Genomic DNA, 24,148 nt, shown 5'->3' with positions numbered 1-24,148 from the left:
GACTGAGACTACAGTAAGTCTGGCACCAGGGGGCTTGGTCAGGGAGCTAGCCTGAGATGATCACCAACCCAGAGCTTGGGCAAGCAGCAAGCCAGAGACTAGAAGGATGCCTTTTGGGAACGTTTGGGGATGTGTTGATATCTGAGGGCTGTGTAGAACTGGCCCCACCCCTCTCTCAGTCATCAAGAGAGAGCTGGCCCTGGGGGCATGACAGGAGAGCCTTAGCCACCCTTACACCCTTAGCCATCTGCAGTACTCAGGAGAGCTTTGAATTGGCCCACCCCATCTATGAACTGCTGGAGTGCATGAAGGACCCAGTCCTACAAATCCACAATTACAGGATCTCCATAACACAGGACAACAACAGGATATCCAAGATGATCCCCGGTGAGGTTCCAGTATTGATGGAGTGACAGAAGCCAGGGGCCTCGTACCAGGCCAGCAGGTCATTGCAGTGAACATTTATTTGCAGGCATAGAAGTGTGGACAGAGGTATACTGTGGGACACACGACAGCTTCCACAGTAAGCTTGTGTCTCTCTGTTGTGGGGGAGGTTGGAAGGGCAGAGAGTGGGTCTGAGGGGAAGGGGAGATGGGTGGGGTTGGGGTGCATGATGTGAAATTCACAAAGAACCAATACGGTTTTTGTTTGTTTGTTTGTTTGTTTGTTTTAAAAACCCCATCTACAATGAAGAGAAATTGGACTAAGGCAATAATGAAGCCTACAGGAGCAGACACCAGACACTGTGTCTTCATGTCTAGCATCCAGGGACCAGGATGTCATGAAGTTGGCTCCAATAGACATGGACAGTTCTACTTCTATGACCCCCCTACCTGTAACAGACATGGCCTTTCACCTAGGCTGGCTTCTCTCTGTGTCTACAGCTTTATTTAGCAAATGTCCTGTGATATTTAGCATCTCTAAAAATCCTCCAATTTCTGTTACAACGTAAGCTTTATACTGATAGCTTTACATACCACCTTCTCAAAGGGTGACCCTCGGGGAAATTGAATCTATGTGCTACTTGGCCTCACAAACATTTTAATCTTTTGAGGGCTCTAATACTATCATATTAGAACCTCATTATTAAGATACAACTTATCCCTAATTATGTCCCTATAGGTCCTATATATACAGTTATGGTTAGATTGTTGGTTAGGGCTTAACATGAATTTTGGGGAGACACAGCCGAGTTGCTAGCATATTCCTCTATGGTCTACTCCTCTATTCATTGTTAATTCAGTTTCTACTTCCTGCCCAAGTCAACTACTACTGTATTATTTGTCTCTATAGAATTTCCTTTTAGGGTGCATTTTATACAGATAGGATTGTGTAATCCACCTCCTCTCTTCCACTAGAGCTAGAAAGCATTGCCTCTGTGCAGAGTAGGTAAGCACTCTACCACTGAGCTACAGCCCCAATTCTTGTGTTTCCTTTTTCTGTTTTGTTGGTTGGTTGTGGTTTTGAGACAAGGTCTTGCAATGCAGCCAAGGCTATGCTTGAGCTTATTATGTAGCCCAGGCTGTTCTCAAACTCTTGATCCTCTGCCTCAGTCTCCTGAGTGCTGGGACTCCAGGCCTTTGCTACCGAATCGAGTACCTATACACTCTTGTATCTTGTTTTTTCCACTTAGTGTAAGTTTGTCGTCTTGTTATCTAGTTATGTCAGTGATGTTTGTTTAAAACACTCTTTTACTCATAAGCTGTCTTTGTTTATTGAAATCAAAATCAACCAGGAGACCGAGACAGAAGATCATATATATATAAGTAAAGATTTTAGACTTCCAGTGGTTTTTTTTCAGTTGGCAGATCTGTATGTAAATACCATAGTTGGTAACTTTATTTTTTTATAGTGCCTATATTGAACCCAGGGCCTTGTGCCCACTAGGAGAGCATTTCATGTTCATACAGAGTACATCCTCAGCCTTTGGGTTATTGAGACAGGATCTTGTTCATCTGAGCTGTCCTCAAACTCACAATCCTCTTGCCTTGGTCTCCCAAGTGCTAGAGTCCTACTTCCAGGCACGTAGCACTGGTCCTGCTAGAAACTGTAACTTACAGTCAGTTTTGAAATCAGGGAGTGAGAATTCTCTACCCCTTATCCCCATTTTTGGAAATAATTAATTTCCTTCTGTCTCTATGGATTTACCTATTCTGGATATCTCTTCTTTTTAAAATTTGTTTTGGCTAGTCTGGGTTTTTTGCATTTCTATATAAATTTACAATCTGCTCATAAGATTTTTTTTTTTAAGAAGAAAAAGTATCCTGGAATTTTGAAAGAGTTGCATAAGTATATATATATCAACTTGTAGGAAATTGTCCTCTCAACATACTGAGCCTTCCAATCTGAGGATATGACAGGTTAAAGGACCCCATCCTTTTTGATTTGTTAATTTTCACAATTAAACATCTTAATTGATAGAAAACAAGCCATTTTAAAGTGAATAATTCAGTGACATTTGGTAATTTACAATATCATGCAACCACGTGCTCTCTCTCTCGCTCTCTCTCTCTCTCTCTCTCTCTCTCTCTTTCTCTCTCTCTCTGTGGTTCCAGTTTCATTATCATAGGAAGAAATCAGACATCCATGTTGGGAACTACCAATCTAATCTTTATCTCTGTGAATTTATCCATTCTGAATATTTAATAAGACTAAATCATAAAAGATGTGATTTGTGTGTCTGGCTTCTTGCATTAGTGTAATGTGTTTATCCATATTGCATCATGAACCAATATTTTATTCCTTTGTATTGAGAAGATGAAAGTTATTTCGAGACTTGCTAGAGATTATAGACCCTCCTACTAAACTTCCATAGGAAGAAAAATTAACTAGGTCCCTGATGTTGCTGCTTCTAGAGTCTAGTATATGAATAAAGCTTGTAGTGGATGCTGGGATGCGTGCCTCCTAGATCTCATTTGGGGATTTGTTCTTCTAGTTGTTTAGAATGGAATAAAAGTTTTCAACTGAAGAGCGCCCCTGTCTAAATCATGTCCCCTCTTTAGAGGTAGTTGTCCCCAGTGACCAGTCGTCTGGGATCAGGAATGGTCTACCTACTTCGTCGTTTCCTGTGGGATTCTTTGTGCGATTCCATCATCCTTTCTGCACTCCCTCTGCTTCCCCCAACCCCTTATACGTGTTGATCCCTAAGTCATAGCCTATTAAACGTCTCTATTCTCTATGCAAATTTCCTTTTCAGAATTTTAATATGAGCCCTACAAAGTCAATGCAATTTGAGCTGGGTCATTAAAAATTGAATATTCCAATCATGGGGAATAATGAATCTATGGCACTCTGAACTGATTCAACAACATTTAAAGGATTATAACTTATTGAGGTCTCGTAGTTTAAGAGAAACTAATAAAATAGTTATATTCAAAGGAAATCAACCAGGATAGGAGTGCAAGAGAATGACTCTTGAGTCAGAGGTAGAGGAGTTGAAACATTGAGAGTTGCCTTAAATTCACATAAGAAAGATGGAACCTAAAGAGTGGTTTTAAAAGGAGACAGATTTTGGCTGAATGATAGCAGGATTTTCTTTAAAACAATGTATTTTAAAAATGTATCATTTTATTTTATGCATTTGGGTGTTTGCCTGTGTGTATGTCTGTGCACAACTTGCAAGCCTGGTACCTGTGGAGGCCAAAAGAGGGTTTCAGATACCCAGGAACTAGAGTTATAGATGGTTCTGAACCTCTGTGTGGATGCTGAGAGTCAAACTTAGGTCCTCTGCATACACGTGCTCTTATCTGCTGAGCCATGTCTCCAGACCTGGCGGGATTTTTTTTTTTTTTTTAAGGACAACTTGTTACACATCTTGGGAAGTAATGAGCCAGCTCCTTAATACAGATGGATGATCACAGATCAGAAATGTTCATGAGAGGATTTCTACACTAAGAACTGGGATACCGTTCTTTTTGATTTTCAAATCTCATGATTATAGCTTGTGATAAATTATAAGCTTTTTAAGGGTCTTAATGTAGAGATTTATGGAATCTACTCAACTGAAATGCAAGACTCAGTTTTTTATCAGTTTTTTCCTAAAGGCAAAAAATAATATCCTCCATCATTTTCAGTCTGTCTAGAGTGGCTTGGCAGAGAACAGAATACAGGATATTTTCATGTATCTTCCCCACCAACAATGAGTTTGCTGTTCAATTCTCCCTTTTAAGACACAGAGAAAGCTGGGCAGTGGCACACCTTTAATCCCAGCATTTGGAGGCAGAGGCAGGCAGATTTCTGAGTTTGAGGTCAGCCTGGTCTACAGAGTGAATTCCAGGACAGCCAAGCTACACAGAGAAACCCTGTCTCGAAAACAAACAAACAAACAAACAAACAAAAAAAGACACAGAGAAGCAAATGGTTGATTTTTGAATTAGCTTTTACTTTTATTAATAAGCATGTTTACAGGTTTTAGGGGCTCAGCAGATAATTTATAACCTTCTACAAATAGCTTAAGCTTGTATTATTTATTATAGCCTTAGGAACTCAGACTGAACACTTCTACTAAAAATAAAGGTGAACTCCAGAAATTTTACAGAGTTCACCCAGACCATGGAGGGACTGTATGCCAGGGATGAAATCCAACCTCTCACATTAAGGATGATAAGACTTTCATACCTATACCCAAATTTATCCACATCCCAGATCTCCTTTCTTCTGGACAACTCTCATCATATTTTATGGGCTGACTTGTATTTCACAAAAAGCAAAGCTAACGTCCTAAACCCTGGGACCTGTAAATGATTTGATTTCCAAACAGAGTCTTTGCAGATGTAAGCAAGTTAAGATAAGGTCATAGTGGGTGAAGACAGCCCTAATCCAATGATTTATAAAAGGAAAATTTAGACCCAGACACAATGCCATAAGAAGTTGAAGGTGGAAACTTATGTTGCCAAAGCTAAGGAGGAAGCCGAGGGAGGGGATTGCCAGTAACTAGACTAGGAAGAAGTCAAGAATGAACTTCCCTTGGAGTCTTCAGAGAAAGCACAGCCCCACAAGCACTGTGACTAAATAATTGTGGCCTCTGGAACCATGAGTGAATACAGCCGATATTGTTTTAAATTGCACAGCATGGAGATCCCTTGTTATAGCAGTCCTGAACATTAGTGTCCCGTAACCAAGGCACTTCTGCCAGGCAAGAAGAGATGGAGTGAGAAGTTGGGTTGGCAGAATTGAGCATCATGAGGGACACAGTCAGGCCATTTTGAGGAATATGTGTGTGTTCTCCTCACCTTCAGATGCCTGGTGCCTGATCTTAGATATACCAACCTTAAAAACTGTGTTCTATCAGGTATATATTATTCAGGCTGCAGTCTTTCGCTATAGCAACGTGCACAGACAAAGAAAACTACTAGCTAGTGATTTTTATCTACTTCTTCAAATAGTCTCATTAGAAAGACCAGGACTTTAGGTCTCCACTTTTCTCATGAGCAAAGTGACACTCAGAAGAGGCTATATCACTTGCCCAAAGTCACTTGTCCTCGAGAGCACTAGATCTGCAGCCCTTGACTCATGTCTGAACCCTGTGTTTCCCATAAGGTGGTTAGAGCCAATATGGAGTTATCCCTGCTTTTGCCTGAGGGTGTGGTCATCCTTAGAAGTCTGCAGCATCTCGTCCCCGGAACCAGATCGACACAACACAGAAGCTTGTTGTACTATGGTAGAGACAGATGATTAATTGAGGTGAGGGTAATGGAACAAGTGGGCCCGGGTTTGTGCTTGTCCTGGACTCTCGGGTTCTGCCTCTGCCAGCCATGTACCACAGAGATGAGCTGACAATGGCATCACCTGCGTTGAGTCTTTGTGTCAGGAGGTAGTCATGGCAACTCACTTGCTTCCTCAGCTGATGAGTAGACAATTAGGTAGAATGGAGGAATCAAGTTAATTGCCTGTCATCTCTTCTCTGCTCCCTGTGTATTGATTCAAATTAAGCTTTTCCAGTCTTCTAATGTCAGGAGATACCAAATGAGAAGCACAGACCTGAGAGTCAGGATCTCTAGCAAATAACTATTGCAAATGACAGTCTTAACCTTTATACCTCTCTGTGTGTTTCTGACCCAAGCATTCACAACAACAAATCTCTTTGAGTGACCTCCCTTGATTTCTGATCCAAAGACTCCAAACTTCCTAATGGTAACCCTTTCTGATATCAAGTCCATTCAACTGGGAAGTCCTTCTTCAGTAAAGATAAAAGAATTCAGGTTAGAGCCTGCATTTGTTGAAACCATAACAGCACAGAGAGAATAGGTACATAAATCAGCAGTGGACACTTCAAAGTATGTGCAGCACACATAGGAGTCTGGGGTCCAAGATCTAGAAGTACTATGTAACAAGTGGCCCATTAGATCACTGCCAGATCTAGAACAGCATGAGATCTTGAGAAATGAAGTCCTTCCCTGCCCATCCCATCCCTATAGCTTCATTGCAATGGTCAGATGTAATTTTTTTGCAGTTGTTTCCGTAATCTTTACTTGTTCTGATAATTGTGTTCCCCAGGGACTACTCCGTCTGAAATATCTTTTCTACATTTTAATATCATCTCAACTCTGATTGTATTTGTCTAGGAAGTTATCTCAAAACTAAAGTTGGGTTTACCAAACACCTAGAATCCTGTGAATTTTAAACTTGGCATCAAGCAGGTAACCACTACATATGTAAGCTATTTCCTCATTGGACTATAAGACTTCTTAAGGAAGGTGGGGCAATGACTATGTCTTCCTGGACAGTGCGTTTTGGTATCTAGTGCAGTGCCTGACACATGAGAAGGTGATACACAAGTATTTATTGAATAAATGGTTGATTTAAGAAAATGGGTAATGAAGTATTGGAGATGGTGCTTTAGAAGAGGGAAATGTTTATTTGAATGTGTTGAGTGTTGATTGGAATACATTAAGATTCCTGTGCCACTTACAGTTTACTCAAATAGTGGGGAAGTATGATATTTCTTTGGATTCTGGAAGAGTCTTTCCCAAGAATTATGCCCTTATTCATTCAGGCCAACATCGCTTCTGAGATTTGCGGTCATGTTGACAATGAAAATAATGAGCCCTTACAGAGACTAAAGCAGAAGTCACTGAGCCTGCATGGGTTTGAGCTACATCCTTAGCATGTACGTTACGGTACTGTAGTTTGCTGTTCTTGTGGGACTCCTAATAGTGGGAGCAGGGGCTGTTTCTGACCCTTTCACTTGCTTTGGGGACCCTTCCCCTTCTACTGGGTTGCTCTGTCCAGCCTTGCTATGAGGGTATGTGCCTAATGTTATTGTATCTTGTTATGCTATGTTCAGTTAATGTCCCTCGGAAGCCAGCTCTTTTCTGAAAGGAAACCGAGGAGTGAATCTGGGTGTCGAGGGGAGGTGTGTATTTGTGGGGGAGGACTTGGGAAGAGTGGTGGAAGGAGAAGCTACAGTTGGAATGCATTAGATGAGAGGAGAAAAGAAAGAAAGAAAGAAAGAAAGAAAGAAAGAAAGAAAGAAAGAAAGAAAGAAAGAAAGAAAGAAAGAAAGANAAAGAAAGAAAGAAAGAAAGAAAGAAAGAAAGAAAGAAAGAAAGAAAGAAAGAAAGAGAGAGAGAGAAGGGAGGGAGAGAATGAGGGAGGGAAGAAGGGAGGGAGGGAGGGAGGGAGGGAGGGAGGGAGGGAGAGAAGACAGACACTCAGGCAGACAAACAGAGAGATAGAGAGAATAATAAGCCCCAAGTTTGAAAGTGCTAAATCATGGTGGAAACTAGAGAGGTAGAAGAGATAGCATGGAGGGTCTTGGGACAAAGAGGTTGCAGTGGGAATTTTGGAGGCACATTTGTGATTTCTCTTGGAAGTTCGTGGGCCAGAAAAAAATTCTGGGAAGTAGACATTGTACAGACTAAGATACATTGTGGAGCCAATAGGTGTGTTATAGGTGGTAAACAGGTGTTTAATGGTAGAAGTGACAATGTGACCTTACAGTAAATCTATATGGAGTTAAAAGTCTTTGCAAGTCCTTGGGGGGAATGTGTCAAAGAAGAATGAGCAGTGAGGTAGGATTCAGTACAGCTGGCGGCTTTTTACCTAACTGGGAGCCATAATTCTGAGCCTTACTTAGTTTTCTTTTATATGAGTGAAGGAGAAGGCAGAACCAATCGCTCTCTGGAGACTGTGGATTTCCTATGCTACTGCTTAGGACTAGAACATGGCAGGAGAATGAGACCAATATCTTAGGCTGGATACCGAGCAGTTTAGGCACTCGAGTGCTTGCTCTAAACTCCCACCAGAAGCTTATAGTCTACCAGAGAGATGAATTATGAGCAGTATGCTTCTCTGCTTGTTGTCTATAAAAAAATAGGATTCATAGTGTTTAGTAGCCCCAAACCAGCTTTGAGATGACTTCATGACAAATACAATCAGAGTTGAGAAGTAAATTTAAAAGGTAGGAAAGTTACTCAGACGTAGTAGATGATTCATGGAGTAGGGTTAGATTCATCTTAGGATCTCCACTCTATCCTTTTCTTTCTACCTTCCTCTGCCTCTCCTTTTTTTTTTTTTTTTTTTTTTGTCAGGAAGCCGTGAGTCAACATGGGAGTCAGATGTTGTACATCCAAATCCACTTATTGACAATGCTTGACCTGCAGACAAATGTTTAACCTCCTTCTGTCTCAGTTTCTCCATCTTTTAAATGATGCCATTTAGCTAAGGTTATTATAAAGGTTGGTTCACTTAATACCAAGAAAAGATCCAAAGGGGTCTGAGGGATAGCACAGTGGTTAAGGGCACGTGCTCCTCTTTGAGAGGTCCTGGGTTCAATTCCCAGTTCCAACATGGCAGCTCCAGTTCCAGATGATCCAGGGACCTCTTCTGACCTCGCAGACACCAGGCATGGATGTGATACACATACATACATGCAGGGAAAACTCCGATACACATAAAATGAAATGAAATGAAATGAAAATTATCTGCTGTCAGTCTTCTTCACAAAGGTACTGATACCAATGCTTAGATTTCTGCCTCTAGAATTCTGATTTTTTTTTTTTTACATAGAATTCTGTAGTATCTTACCCAATAGGCTCTTCTGTTTTTATTTGTTTTGCATGGAGGAAACCTAGAAATCACAAACCTTTACTTTTACAGATTTAACTGTTCAGGATTCAGCTTTGCTTGTAGCATAAACCTATCATTCCATATGACACTAAGTATAAGAGTCGGTGGGCAGAGAGGATTCGGGTTTTCACACTGTGGTACAAAACCAGTTATTATAGATAATAACACTTTTAAGTGCTCGAATCAAAGCATCCAGGACTAGCAGACAACTGACTCATTAGGATCAGGGGAATAAAGATGGGGAGGGGGAAGCCTTGGGTACTTTGGAAAGTTCTTGGTCTCTTTAAAGTTTTAACAGCATGGTAGCCACTATCTGTCATGCTAGCTACTAATGCTCTTAAAGGTAAATTTATTGAAGTTCAGACTGACAGCTTTTCATAAATTATCCATAAATTTGATCTTGATTCTGCAATCAATAAAAAGCAGCATTTTTAGGTGAGAAGGTAAATGATGTGAGCTCCTTCTAAATGCTACTTTGATTGGCATTTACAAATTATTTCTGGTGCAGTTTTTTTTTCCCTTGAGACACCACACCCAGCTTTTGCTACATAGTTGTTAGAGGGTTAAAGTTTAAGATCTGACTAGGATGCTATAAACTCTATCCATGTGATGGTTTGGAAAGCCATCCTCCTTACCCCCCACCCCCCACCACTGCTTCTCCGAGTACTCTCAGTACCGAAGTCCTCTGAAAGTCTAGGCAAATCACTACCACTCACACGGGCAAAAGCAAGGGGAGACTGAAATCTTTGAGGACAGCAGCTGCAGAGCCTGGGGGTGGGGAGCAAGTAACACTTGGCAGGGATCAGGGTCTGAAAGTTTTGGGTCTCTGTCAAGCAGATGGAAGTCCCTGGCTAGGAAAACAGTCAGATGATAGATAGCACATCGAAGGCACTCTCTGAACCACAAAGTCCAGCCATGGCACTGCAGAGGAAATCATCGTACCTTCTTCACTTAAATGACTTGTCTCGAATGATTCTAAAAACCAAGACACCAGAATTGTCTTGATAAAGTCAGGGACTTAAAGCAGAGGGCCCTCGTAGCCAGAGCTAACATGTAGGACAAGTAAGAGTAGAAACAAAGCCCCAAGTCCCACTGTGGGACAGTGTCCACTCTGGGGTGAGAATTTCCCTCATCAAATGCAGCCAATTCTATTCCACAGATATATATTTGGGATATATAAACATTGGCCTTGCCTTTCATATTTTAGGACACAGTGAAAGAAAACAAGCAAATGGGCCCCATGGATGCTTAAGGTTAGCTGTGCTGACAGTTAATTACAGGCCTGAACGAAGAGGAACTTAGTGTTCTACAAGACGGCTTCCTGACTGTGACTTCAAGGACCCCTGGCAGGCCGAGACTGCTGAGACCTGCTCATTTTTCCTTCACTACACTGCATCATGTCTCCGATGACAATTCTCTGTGTGTGTCCCACATATTATTATTATTTTTTTAAATCAACTTCTCTCTGAATTATTGCCTAGCACTTAGCAATTTGAAGACTGGCAGGACGGAGCCAGATGTAAGCTGGGGAGGTAGTATATCTCTATCGTGGAGTACACAGCTTCTTATTCCTAACCCGGGTTATCCTGCTTCACGAATCTTCTTCATACCACGGGTGCCAGAGGCCAGGGCAGTCATTCCAACCAGACCCTCCTGGGGGTCCAAACTGCCTGGCATCTTGAAGTGGGTAAAGGGAAAGTCTCTCCTTCTCCTTCAGCAGGATAGAATCTTGAGGAAGGCTTTGCGGAACTCCACGTTGAAGGTGGTGTAGATCACAGGGTTCAGGGCACTGTTCACATAGCCAAGCCATGTTGTGGCTCTGTACAGCTCTGGGGACACGTGGCATGCCTGACAGTGGGTATTAAGAACGTGAGTCAAGAAGAAGGGCAGCCAGCAGACAATGAAGGCCCCTGTGTTGCAAAGAGAGAGAGAAGCTGTATAAGGAGTTTGCTAGTAAGCAACATGAAAAGCAACGTATTTCTCTCTCTCTTTCCCCACTGGGCACTCTTGGCTGGGAGTTTTCCATGCCGCTTGCTTTCTGTTTGCTTAGCATTGCTTTCACTCAGTGATTGGCCTTGTCTTTCATTGGTATTACCCATTTAATTTTTTACAACAACTCTACAAAGTAGGTATGATTAGACACACATGTGTCTCTGAAGTGCAACCCATTCTGATGTCTTTCATCCATGTCAGGCCTTTGTTGCTAAATGGACTTTCTAGTTTGACCTTTAGGAATTTCTTGGCCAATCCTTTTTTTCCCCCTTTGCATTAAATCAGATATTTGTTCAGTGCCTTCCTGTGCAGGGAGATAAAGATGCTAAAACCCTTAAAGACCCGATCAATCCAGCCCCTGTGCTTGGAAGTCTGAGTATGAGGATATGGAGGCTCCTCAGCGACACTGGTCATGATGAAACCACCCTCACTAATGTTTGTGACATCTGTGATTCATCAACTTTGAATTAATTAGGTGTTAGAATTTAGATTCTCTACTGGGAAACTTAAAATTGACCACAAGCACAGTGGAGAACTCGGTAAATACAGGATCATAGAAGGAGAAGAACCACCCACTACCTAAAGACAATCACTTTTTCACACCTTGATGAATGTGTTTTGTCCTTCTGTTCCTGTATTTAAATGATCTGGGCAGTATCACATCATAGGACAGTAGAGTTTTGCCATCCTATTTTCTCCCTTGTATTTTAAAGTAAGTAAATACTTATTAAATACCTAATGTGTGCCACACGCTTCTGTTCAATCATTATCATTTATATACTATAATTCACCATGATAGCCCAAATTAAGTGGCTTCATAAATCTCATTGAGTTTTTTGAGTCTCCATAAGCGTTAATATTCGTACAGAAACCCTTTCAGTTGTATTATAGAAATTTTATAGTTCAATTGCCAATGTTCTTTAAAGGTGGCTATAATAACCCGAATTGCAGCACCCAGCTTCAACTAACCACCGAACCCAACCCAAACTAGCAACTCAGACTTACCGAGCACAATGACCACCATCTGGGTGGCCTTCTTCTCTCGAAGTGGTACTCCCCGAGGCTGCAGGGGCCCCAGCTTCAGGGATGTGGATAACCTGCCATTGCTGAGTTTTCGAACCTCTAAGCTGAGCTTGGGTGCCATGGTGGGGCTCAAGGAGTTCCGAGTCCTCTCCACTTGGCTCATCCCTCCCCCTCCTTCGAAGCTTGGATGCCTCAAGGCAGTGTCTTGGCAGATGCTGTAGTAGCGTTTCAGCTCTCCATGTGTCTGGCCAGGAGAGAGGGGCTGTAGATGTGACAAGAGAGGGTCCTGGCATTTCTGGTATTGTTTGTCTTCTATGTGCTCCTGAAAGGGGAAGACAATGACAAGAGAAGGGAGGAAACCCTTGTGTAGTACACCCTACAGGGGGAGTGGTGGGACCACAGAGAGTTATAGAAATCGGCTTCTGACTTTACATCTGAAAATAGGCTACCCCAGAGAACATTCCATCATTGCAGCAACCCAGGAGGAAGGCACCCAAGCACTGTAGTCTGGCCTTTCTGAGTTAGAAAGACCTGGGTATAGCAATTAACATGTTAATCTGGGAGATGTGGTAGGCATCTGGAGTATGGAAAACCCTACAAGGCTTCGAGTTTTTTGTTTTTGTTTTTAAATTTTTCTCCTTTTTTTGCATTTTTTATTGGATATTTCATTTATTTACAGTTCAAATGTTATTCCCTTTCCTGGCCCCCCCCGGAAGCCCCCTACACCATCCTCACCTCCCCCTGCTTCTATGAGGGTATTCCCCCACCCACCCACCTACTCCCATCTCTCTGCCCTGGCATTCCCCTACACTGGGGTATTGAGACTTCACAGGACCAAGGGCCTCTCCTCCCATTGATGTCCAACAAGGCCATCCTCTGCTACATATGAGGCTGGAGCCATGTGTACTCTTTGGTTGGTGGTTTAGTCCCTGGGAGCATGGGAGTGGGGTGGGGTGAGGAGAAGACTGTTTTTTTTTTTCATACTGTTGTTCTTCCTATATTTATTTTATTTATATGAGTACACTGTAGCTATCACCAGAAGAGGACCTCAGATCCCATTATAGATGGTTATGAGTCACCATGTGGTTGCTAGGAATTGAACTCAGAAACTCTGGAAGAGCAGTCAGTGCTCTTAACCACTGAGCCATCTTTCTAGCCCCCTTGTCTCTTCATTAAAAAAGTTAATTCAATTCTTCTTTGTTTTAAGAATGGGTGTCATGTAGCTCAGGCTGGCCTTGAATTTGCCAGGAGGTTTCGAATTCTCCTGCTTCTACCTCCCAAATACCTGGGGTCCTGCCACATTTTTCAGTTTTGAAATTTTGAATATCAATATTTAAAAGAAGAAAAAAAGAACGAAAGAAAACAAACTAAAATTTGCACCATAACTTTCTTAGGCAGTAGATGTTATCCTTCAAGAAGTTAACTGCCTTATACTTCCATTGTAAGATAGAAAACAAACTAGGAAAAATAGAATGTATTTTTGCCTGGGGAATGGGCTTGATATGTGGGTGTTTAACATTTGAGCTTCTCATATTTGAAAGATTAGATACACGTGTCCATCTTGAATAGGAAGTAGGATTCTGTAACTCCTACCACTGTAGTCATAACAGCCAGCTATTTCTTTTTTTTTAATTATTATTATTTTTTAATTTTNAGTTGGGTAGAGTACCTTCTGTTTCTATTTTGTGGAATAGTTTGTGAAGAACTGGGATTAGATCTTCTTTGAAGGTCTGACAGAACTCTGCACTAAACCCATCTGGTCCTGGGCTTTTTTTTTGGTTGGGAGACTATTAATGACTGTTTCTATTTCTTTGGGGGATATACAGCTATTTCTTCTTTATCCTTCCTCTGCCCTGCTATCTAGGTTAGCTAGAAACTTTAGTACCTGAACCAAGCCCAGACAAGGGAAGATTCACATTGTGAGCCTTTTTGTTGGAGACATCAGAACTATTGGGTTTTGTTCTGATGTGATTTCCTAATAATTAATATGAGTACATTATGTTATTCCAATCTACAACCAAGATAATGTTCATGATTAAGGTGGCATCCATTATCTTTTTAAAAAATCACAATATTTAACTTCTAGCATGTTTTAGTTGGGGTTGGCGATTAGTTGGGAGTGCCTATGGAACAGGAGAATACCCTGCTTCCATGACACTAATGTGAATATCTGTCCTATGAGAAGAGAGTTATTCTTCCAAGATCCCATGCTACCTCCATAGCTGATGTGTGAACACTGATTCCTCTGTGGCTGGATGGCTGATAGAAAGACTTTTACCCACAGATGACAGAACCTCATTCTCCACACTCCTGGCGATACAACCTCACCACTTACCCATCCCTCCCGGAAAGTCAGCACCTCTCCTTTTTAGCCTTGGCATCTCCTCAGACCATGGATCTGCCATGTTCATTTTAAACATGTTATCTACCTGTTATCTCATTCATATCAAGAGTCTCTAATTGCTACATCAGGCTCATGTACAGAGCTGTTAATTAATTACAGAGACTGGGACAAGACTCAACTCTTCATCATTATCATCAGTGTTTCAAGTTTAATTCCTGATGTGAGCACTGGAAGAGGAACCCTGCTCTTGCATCTGACATCTCTAGCTTCTTATCTGCACTCTGCTAGCTAGGTGTGCCAAGGTCTGGTCTGAGTTAGAAAGGCAAGGTGTAGTGTGACCGTGAAGTTGTCATGGTTTTGTACACCGTCAGTAATGATCAGAACGCTTGGATGTTTTATTTCTCTGCCTCTTCCCATATGTCCATTTCATTGATATCTTTTCTCCATCTACTGCAGGTGGCTCTAGATGGCATCCTCACACCACATCTGAAAGTCATTTACTCCAGTCATTGAGATCTATCCTACTAGTCCTATGATTTTTGCGTGTCCTTGTTTGAAACCTGTTCTGAGACTTTACTCACGAAGACTCTGGAATCTTGGCATATATTACAAATAGATGCGTGGGATCAGTGAGGAATTCTGCTTTGTGGTAGGAGTGAAATCAAGACAAATCAGCGTCTTAGGGAATGATGTCTCACTCTTTCCCTATGATCCAACTCACACCCACTTACCATTTGTCCTGTGGCATCTGACAGAAACCTGGCCCTTATTGAAAACTGCCGAATGGGATGCAGCCGCAGACAGGAAGACTGGGAAAGGTTGAAGGAGAGACAATCAGTTGTGGGATAATCTCTACAAAACTGAACCATGTCATATGTAATTATGTAGTATGACAGTTCTTGGAATGCAATTTATTCGTGTCCTAAGCCTCAGGTCACGATCTCCTATTTCATGACTGTTGTCTTTTTCTAGGCAGGTCTTAGAACTTTGATTTTGAGAGTTTGATCTATTGAGCTAGACACCCAAACTGGTTCTGTCTTAAGACTAAACTCAGTTGTTTCTCAGCCCAGAAAGCCCTTTCCTGAGGCTTAGCTATTTTTCTTAAGCTCTATTACATTTAATATTTGGTTACTCCATTGCTTTCACTTCACATTTGGAAAACATCCCAATTGGTACAGAGTTTTTCATTTTTTTTTTTTTGAGGTGTGTGTGTGTGTGGGGTGGAAGTGAGGTTTATTTTCATGTCCAATTTCCAAGCTCCTTGAAGACAGTGGCATTATAATATAATGGTCCTTTTGCTAGTTGGTTGGAAGTGATTTGGTATTCATGGCAGGGAAACCACCTCATGGCAGGCAGCAATGTGAGCAAAATCTAAAGTTCAAGGAGCTGTAAGATCAGTGTGAGACTCCAAACTTCCTTTGTAGAGCCTAGAAAAAGCCATCCCCCAAACTGGTCAGTACCTTGACACAGGGGCAGATCAGGAAGACAGGCGAGGGTGGATGATTCTTGGAATGAGTGGTTTAAGGTCAGAAAGCACTACAAGGTACAACAGTCACAGTGAAATGCTACCCTGACCCCATCCCAGTTCAATAAAATCAGACCTTGTGGGACATCTGAACTGTAGCGGGTAGAAGGCGCTAAAGAGAGGTAGAGCAATTTAGAAAGTGTGCTATCGGCTTACCAAGAAAGGTGAGATCTTGGGAGAGCCAGTACATTCTCAATATTGCATTTCCTATCCTACAATGCCAGGTGGGTAGAAGGGGATGCGATGACATCTGTCTCCTAAGTGTGGATGCTGGCACCATGCTCACAGTTGGTCACATGGAGGCTGAGGGCTGCTGTGCCTTCCCCTTAGCTCCTGCCAGGTGCATACCTGCTGAGGGAAGCCAGGTCTGATGCTGATACACTGGCTGTTCTGTCGAGTGAGGATCCGTTTTCTTCGCCTTTGCCTCAGGACCATGTAGATCCTGGCATAGACCAGGACAGTCACCCCAAAGGGAACATAGAAGGACACCACTGAAGAGTAAATGACAAAATCAGGGTTGGAGATGGAGCAGATGCTGGGATCCCCTGTGGGTTGGAGAAGGGGAGAAGGTAATACAATTATTCTCAGTGTGGAGCATTGAGCATGAGTCTATATAACATGATATGGGCGTGTGAATGGGAATGTTTGGTCTCAGGCACCTATGTTGTCAGTGCCCTGAAGGAAGCAAGCTAATCCATCTTCGTACTTCTTGCAGTTGACTTCAAAACAAAAGTTTACCAACAATTATATTCCAGACACTGATCTGAACAGAGGCTGTGAAGATGAATAGGACAGTATCTGCCCTTGAAGAAGCCAGCAGTCTAGCTAGACAGATGCTCTCTTCCATGCAAATGGTCAGTTGTAATTTAAAGGAATGTAGCCTGGGAAGCTGGGGTGGGGCACAGAACAGGGGGGTGGGGAGTAGAGGCTTCTGAGATGATGGCACACCCAGGAAAGCATCTGCTGGTGTGGAGGCATGAGCAGATGACTGAATGCAGTGACAGAAAAAGGCCTCTTTTGGATCCAGAGTGTGGATTCAAGGTGTGGTGGGTGGTAGAGGAACAAAAGACGAGTATTTGGTTTTCCCAGGACTCCTAGCACTGGGTAGGATGGAAAGAGAGACTGGAAGGAGAATGTGAATTCAAAAGGCTCCTTGTCCTCTGGGCTGTAGAGATGGCTCAGTGGTTACAAGTAATTGCTGCTCTTGAAAAGGACTCTGGTTCATTTTTGGCACCCGCATGGTAGCTCACAATCACCTGTAACTCCAGTTCCAGGGGATCCATCACTTTTTTTCCTGCCTTCTGTGGGTACCAGATATGGATATATACATGGTAGCGCGCACACACATAAATAAATAAATAAATAAATAAATAAATAAATAAATAAATAAATGTTTAAAACATAGAGAGAGAGTTCTTGCCCCTAATTTATGGCCCAGAGTGCTCCTTCAACTTCTCTTTGGGAGCCTCTCTGATTTCAATTTCTTCACTAGAAGATGTTGAGATTCATCCATTACTCATGATAAGGGCGGAGACTTGTTCCATCTTGAAATGGAAAAGGGGTTGTAAGGTAACATGTGCCAGGCAATAAGCCAAGGATTTTATAATAGAATCTTATCCAAACATAATGGGGGGCATTATTGTCTCTATTCTTAGATACTCAGGCTGGAGTTCAGAAAGGTTCACTAATGGCCTAAGTCAATGCAACCTGAAAGAACCAGGTGTGTCAACAGTTGTTACCGATAATGTGGGATGAGTCACAGAAGTGCCCTGTCCTGGAGCAGAAGGAGGTGGAAAGTCAAACTTGCAGAAGGAAGGTTGATTTGGGGGCTGGACTGGGTAGAGATGTGTCCTGAGATGTGAGAGGACAGAAAACGCAGTGGCCACTTGGAGCCCAAGTTCTGATTCTTAGACTTCTGAAATAGGTTGAGGACAGAGAGCTCAAGGTGTGTATGAGACCAGAAGGACCTGTTGCTTCTTAGCTGAGTGACCTTAGCATTGTCATCTGAGGTACGCAGCTTTAGTGTCACTATCCACAAAATGATAAAAATATTTCTTATATAATAGCCATGAGAAATAATGGAGATAAGTGGTCGCCATGATAATTATCATTGTTTATTTGTTATATCCTTGTTTATGTCTTGTGAGTTTTTCGGACTTAAGATGGGATTGGAATTGAAGTTTGCAGAAAGACTCACAAGGAACAAGATTTGTGGGGAAGGGAAGGGGAGAAAATGAGAGGGAAAGAGGGGAGAAAAGGGGATGGGAGACGAGGGGTGAGGAGGGAAGAGAAGAGGAGAAGAAACAAGGAAATGGGAGGGGAGAAAAGGGGAGAGGAGAGAAGGGGACGGGAGGGGAGGGCAGAGCAGAGAGAAAGAGTTAAAAGCTAAAGTGAAAAGAGAGTGTGTCCAGCACTCAGGGCAGCATTTCAGTGACAGCACGGCCCAGCATCCTTGCAGGCTGCTCCCAAATCTTCTCATGCTGTTGGAGATGGCACGAAATTGATGCTTTCTCACCCAACCTTACATCAGCATCCCTTAGCAAACAGCACATACGGACCATGAGTAGTGATCACCCAACTGACATCTGCTGTTCTGGGGGACAATGAGTTGGGGGCAGGAATGGGGTGGCAGCTGGTGGGCCTTCTCAGTCCCTAGGGAGCCATGTAGTCGTGATCATCGAAGCTACTGAAGTCAGCTCGCCTGCTGTCAGTGGCTGGCCCAGATCTCAGTGCCACCTGCGGTGAGGAGGAGTCTCAGCATGTGTTGGTAGGAAGGGGCCAGGGGACTTGCTTACTCAAGCTTTAGCTCTCTGCCAGCCTTGCTGAGTGCTCCTCGTATGTCCCAGGATATTCGACCTCTTCCTTTCTCTGCCCTCCTTGGTACTGGGAGGCTAACTCCCATAAATAAACGACTTTTGAAAATAACAGTCAAAAGTAAGTGTAGTATGCTTCTCTGTACACACACACACACACACACACACATACACACACACACTTGTTACAAGCAACATCTTTCAGGAATATTAGTGTGTACTTCAGGAGAGGGCATGAGGGCTCTGGCAATGCAGGGTAGGAGGCAGTCTGACATAGATAGAAGTCTGTGTGTATCTCATTACACCTTATGAATGTTTTATCATGTGCAAGCATTTATTTTTCCATTAAAAACATTGCAACTGTGTGCATGAAAGAAAGAGAGCGTGAGGATGGAGCCAGGAGCTATGTCAGGGTCTTTGACCAAGATGGGTCTCATTTACAATTGCTGAACTTGCTCTGCCATTCCTTCTTCTACATCCTCCGCTAGAGTCATCTGCTCTCTACACTCCAATCAGGCTTTGCAGCCTCTTTGAGAATCCCTCCCACCAAGCTATGTGGTCTCATGTCTGCACAGCAGTCAGGGAGACCCTGAAGTCAGAGATCAATGGTGCTGTTTGATGGTGTCCACTCATCAGGGCAGTGGGAGGCCTCACACAACAGGCCTGAATGCTTCTCTATTGAGTCCTCAAGCGCTGGTTTGGGCAGCTGAGGCTCCCTTGGGAGACATGGTGCCTTTGTCCGATGGTTGGTCTAAGATAGTACTGTATGGAAGCATGGTAGTTACTGAAAGGATATGTGGATGAAGAAAAAAAGAGGAAAATGTACAAATGAGCATATTTACATAAGCACTCACTGGCCGCAGGATACTAGGGGGCAGGATAATGGGGGGAGGGGGGTAGGCCTCAGAGATGTGGGAAATCTCTAATCTCATTTTTTTGATTGGAAAAAAGAAGCAGCAGGGGCGGAGGGCAAAGACACGTCTACTTTCCCAGCTTTATGGAGCACATGCTACGTTCAGAGTTCCTACGCTGGGCAATAAGAGGGCACCGGGAAGGTGGCTCAGTGCGTGAAGTGCTTGCTGGACAGTCAGACATGGGTCCCCGGCATACATGACAGACAGGCGTGCCTGTAGTCACAGGACTTGGGGTAGGTGTGGGGATAGAAGTGAGCAGACACAGAGGCGTCCCTGAGACTTACTGTCAAGCTGATGCAGCCAAACCAGTGAGCTCCAAATTTACCGAGAGGTCCTGTCTTAAATAAGGTGGAAAACAACACAGAAAGACCCTGAATTGAGTTTCTGCCCTTTATACAAGTGTACAAGCACATAAACACACACCACACATACACACCACACATGCACACACACCATACATACACATATACACCATACTCACACATACCATACACATACCACACATGTACACAAACACAGCACACACACACACACACACACACACAGAGCATACACATATACAGCATCCACACATATACACCATACACACAGACCACACACATACATACACACACTGCACATGTACACACACACTCATGCATACACACACCATACACACATACCTCACATGTGAACACAAACTATATAAACATACATACCTCACACACACCACACACACCCAGAGACACACATACCATATACACACACACTTTACACACACCACACACACACCTCACACACACACCACACACACACACACACATCCCTCACACATACTACACATACACATCCCTCACACATACTACACACACACATCCTTCACACACACCATGCATACATGCCACACACACACCATACACACATACCACACACACATCACACAAAAAGGGAGAAAAAGAGGCAGGGAATAGCATCTAGTAAGGAGGGTCTTGAGGTCTCTGTGAGCTAGGCTGGGAACTTGAGCTATGAGCGATGTGAAGAGTGAGGTCGGGAGAAGGTTGACTTGAAGGACTGGTGAACTTTAGACTTGTTGAAGAATTTGACCTGAAGTCGATTCCAAAGACGGAGCTGCTGATGAATCTGATTTTAGGATGAGTCACTATCCTTCAGACAGTGTGCTTTTATTCTGCTTTTCAACTTTCTGAGCAACCAAGCTCCCTGACTCCAGGGCTCTGAGAGCCAGGTGACATTTCTATTGCTAAAATCAAATAAATACCAACCTTTTTTTTTTTTTTTTCTAAAGGAGCTGATAAGATTTTCTTAACTTTAAGTCTCCTTCCAAGAAGAAGTTTTAAATCCTATCACTGGCTATTATGTATTTTTTTTCTAGAACTTTCTTTTTAAAAAAAAAATCACACAATGGGGATCTGATTTAACAGAAATTCAAATACTGTTTTTCTTATCTGTGAAATGAAAGGACTGAGCCATTGAGAACTTTACTCTTGCCCTCTTGCTCCAGCGTGTGCCTTCCTCTGCATGGCTAGGGGATGCCGATTTGATGATTAGCTAGACTGCTGGGCCTCTGGTGAGGCTGGGGCAATACTGGTCTGCCAGGCCCTGAGGCCCCAGAACTCTCTCCCACCCAAGAGCCTTCCTCCTGTTGCCCCTTTTTAAAGAAAGGGAGCAACTCCATGTTCAAAGTAGCTGAGGTTCAGCTTGCCTCTGTGGTCTCTAATGGTCCAGCAGCACAAGTGGCAGGCCATAGCCTTAAACGAAAAGCTCTCGTTACATTTCTGGAAGTCCAGCTCTGCTCCCAATGAGGCGGGATTGACGATGCCCAAGGCCCTTTCATCTAACAAACTGGTAGGAAAGAATTATTTGTATTGGGCTTTTGAATGAATCTGTCAATGGGGAAGTTGCTGGAAGGACTACTTAGTAGTCTGAGTCAGATTGGCCACCATGGACCCATATTTGAATGCTTGCACACCAGGAAGTGGCACTATTTGAAAAGATTAGGAGGTGTGGCCTTGTTGGAGGAAGTGTGTCATCGGGGGTGGGCTTTAAGGTTTTAAATGCTCAAGCTAGGCCCAGTGTCTTGGTCTCTGCCTGTGGACCACGATGTAGCATTCAGCGACTTCTCCAACGCCACACATGCCTGACACTTGTGCTTTCTGCTATGATGGTAACCCACTAAATCTCTGAAACTATAAGCAAGCCGAAATTAAATGCTTTCCTTTCCAAGAGTTGCCTTGGTCACACTGTCTCTTCACAGAAGCAGAACACTGACCAAGATCAATCACATCTATCAGGAAAAAGAAGGGGCTGGTGAGATGGCTCAGTGGGTAAGAGCACCCGACTGCTCTTCTGAAGGTCCAGAGTTCAAATCCCAGCAACCACATGGTGGCTCACAACCATCCGTAACGAGATCTGGCGCCCTCTTCTGGAGTGTCTGAAGACAGCTACAGTGTACTTACATATAATAAATAAATAAATCTTTAAAAAAAAAAAAAGAAAAAGAAAAAGAAGGTACATCATGAGGGGCAGATTGTGTCGGAGACCAAGGCTGGATTCTTTATGCCTGAGCTCCAATCGTGATTTCCCTTCTAGGAAGGGACAGCTGATCTTTCCTGTGACCACCCAGAGAACCACCACTGTTTATATCTTCCGGAGAGCAGATGTTCCTTGCAGTTTAAGGCACAGAAAACGTTACATAATCACAACGGTGACACCAGCTAATACCTACTGGGCCCTTATAAAGGACCTTGCATTTGACACAACATGAGAATAATGGGAGGTTTTAGTACAGTGTTGCTAAGAAACTTAAAAACAAGAGAAAGCCTGGCTTGGCAGCAGAAGCATATAATCTCAACTACTCAGGAGGCTGAGGCAGGCAGAATATAAATTCAAGGCCTTTCTGGGCAACCTAGTGAGATACTGTCTCAAAAATGAAGTCACACAAAATGACCTTCAGACATAAAACCAACCAACCAACAAGCACATTTTAAAAAAGCATAAAACACAAAGTAAAAAGGAGATCCCCCTCCCCAAAGAGAAGCAGCTGAGTCTTCTGCTACTCACATACTAGGTCACAAGTCGTGTGTGTGTGTGTGTGTGTGTGTGTGTGTGTGTGTCTTTTCAATTCTCAATTTGAATATCTTGGGATGATTTTCCTGGGTTTTGTTTCTAGAACAATAATGATGTCTCTGGTGTCACCGTGCTACAATTAGCTCATCATTCTTTGCCTGCGATGTTGACATCAGCTGAGAACTCTGTCTACTGTCAGACCTGGAGATGGCTTCAGCTATTCTATGGATGTATGTGTGCCTGTGTGAAGGAGTCAAATCATCTCTGCCAGCATCCCAGAATGTGTAGGAGTACCAAGCTCAGCCCACAGGTGACCTGTGCTGCGAGCCAGGAGGTAAGCAGTGCTAGGCAGTGATATCAGTTCCCATGTGAGAGTCCCACTTACAGGGCTTTTGCACACAGACACGAGGTAATGTGTTGACTTAGCTCTCTGACTAACCCTTAGGGCACATTTAACACTGAGCACAAAAGATGTTGTAGTTTCCCATAGTTCCTCTAGCCATTTCAATGGACAACACTATTTGGGCTGTACATCTGTTCCTGAGTACAAAGTGTCATTCAGTTAAAACAAAACAAAGTAACAAGTAATGAAGAATGAGATGATAACACACTAAATGTTATGAACATTGTTGAGTTCACCAGGAAAAACATTTGTTGATAACATGGTTTCTTAACCTTTAATGTATAAGACAAACAGGACTGACCTTGAGAAGGTAGGGTGTGCTTGACCCATTCGCACATGTTGTTATCCCAGTTTAATCCCTGTTAGGTAGCAGAAGCCGCTATACAGGCTATAGAGTAGAGTTGTGTAATGTGTAGAGTAAGAGCCTAGACTTAATGAGGAAGGTAAGAGTATCTGCAGACTGGAGAGATGGCTTAGCTCTTCCAAAGGACCCTGATTCCTTTCCTACCACCCACATGGTGACTCAAACTGTCCTTAACTCCAGGTCCAGGGCATCCTGTGCCCTCTTTTAACCTTTGTGAACATCATGCCTGACATACATGCAGGCAAAACACATGAGTACGTAAAATTTAAAAATTAAATTAGAAACTTATTTACAGAAAAAAAATTAAGTCTAGATTTCTTATTTTGTCCATTTGGACTGGTACATTCAAGTTCTACTATGTTCCAGTCTAAAAGTTTGCTTTGGAAAATCTCCTACATCCCATATAAAGATATTTGCAGTTTCATTATAATTCTGAACAGTAATGAGAAGGAGGGTACATGGATTGATATGTCATATAAAGTTCACGTAGGTCACGTAACTTCAGAGATTAAGTTTTGGGGCTTTTCTTTTGTATGTACAGGGCCTTTATAAAATAAATATTGAAAACTTTGTAACTAAATATGTGGAACGAGTATACATTCGAGGTTGTCCCTTTATGCACCACTGTAGTTCCATCT

At 42.8% G+C, this 24,148-nt stretch overlaps 1 protein-coding gene across 1 annotated transcript in view; it reads right to left on the bottom strand.

Moving 5' to 3' along the window:
- Window positions 1–10,587: 10,587 nt before the first annotated feature.
- Window positions 10,588–24,148, bottom strand: part of Drd3 (dopamine receptor D3) — a 58,778-nt gene continuing 45,217 nt past the window's right edge. Inside the window, exons 5-8 of the mRNA XM_021185330.2 lie at window positions 16,302–16,498; window positions 15,160–15,237; window positions 12,067–12,406; window positions 10,588–10,979 (exon numbers count right to left, since the gene is read on the bottom strand). Of these exons, the coding sequence (XP_021040989.2) occupies window positions 10,783–10,979; window positions 12,067–12,406; window positions 15,160–15,237; window positions 16,302–16,498 (812 nt within the window). The 3' untranslated portion in view covers window positions 10,588–10,782. The remainder of the gene's footprint in view (window positions 10,980–12,066; window positions 12,407–15,159; window positions 15,238–16,301; window positions 16,499–24,148) is intronic.

The sequence above is a fragment of the Mus caroli genome, chromosome 16 (assembly GCF_900094665.2).
Source record: "Mus caroli chromosome 16, CAROLI_EIJ_v1.1, whole genome shotgun sequence".
Taxonomy (NCBI): Eukaryota; Metazoa; Chordata; class Mammalia; order Rodentia; family Muridae; genus Mus; species Mus caroli.
Note: the sequence above shows the minus strand (reverse complement) of the source record. Positions and strands in the feature narration are given on the sequence as shown.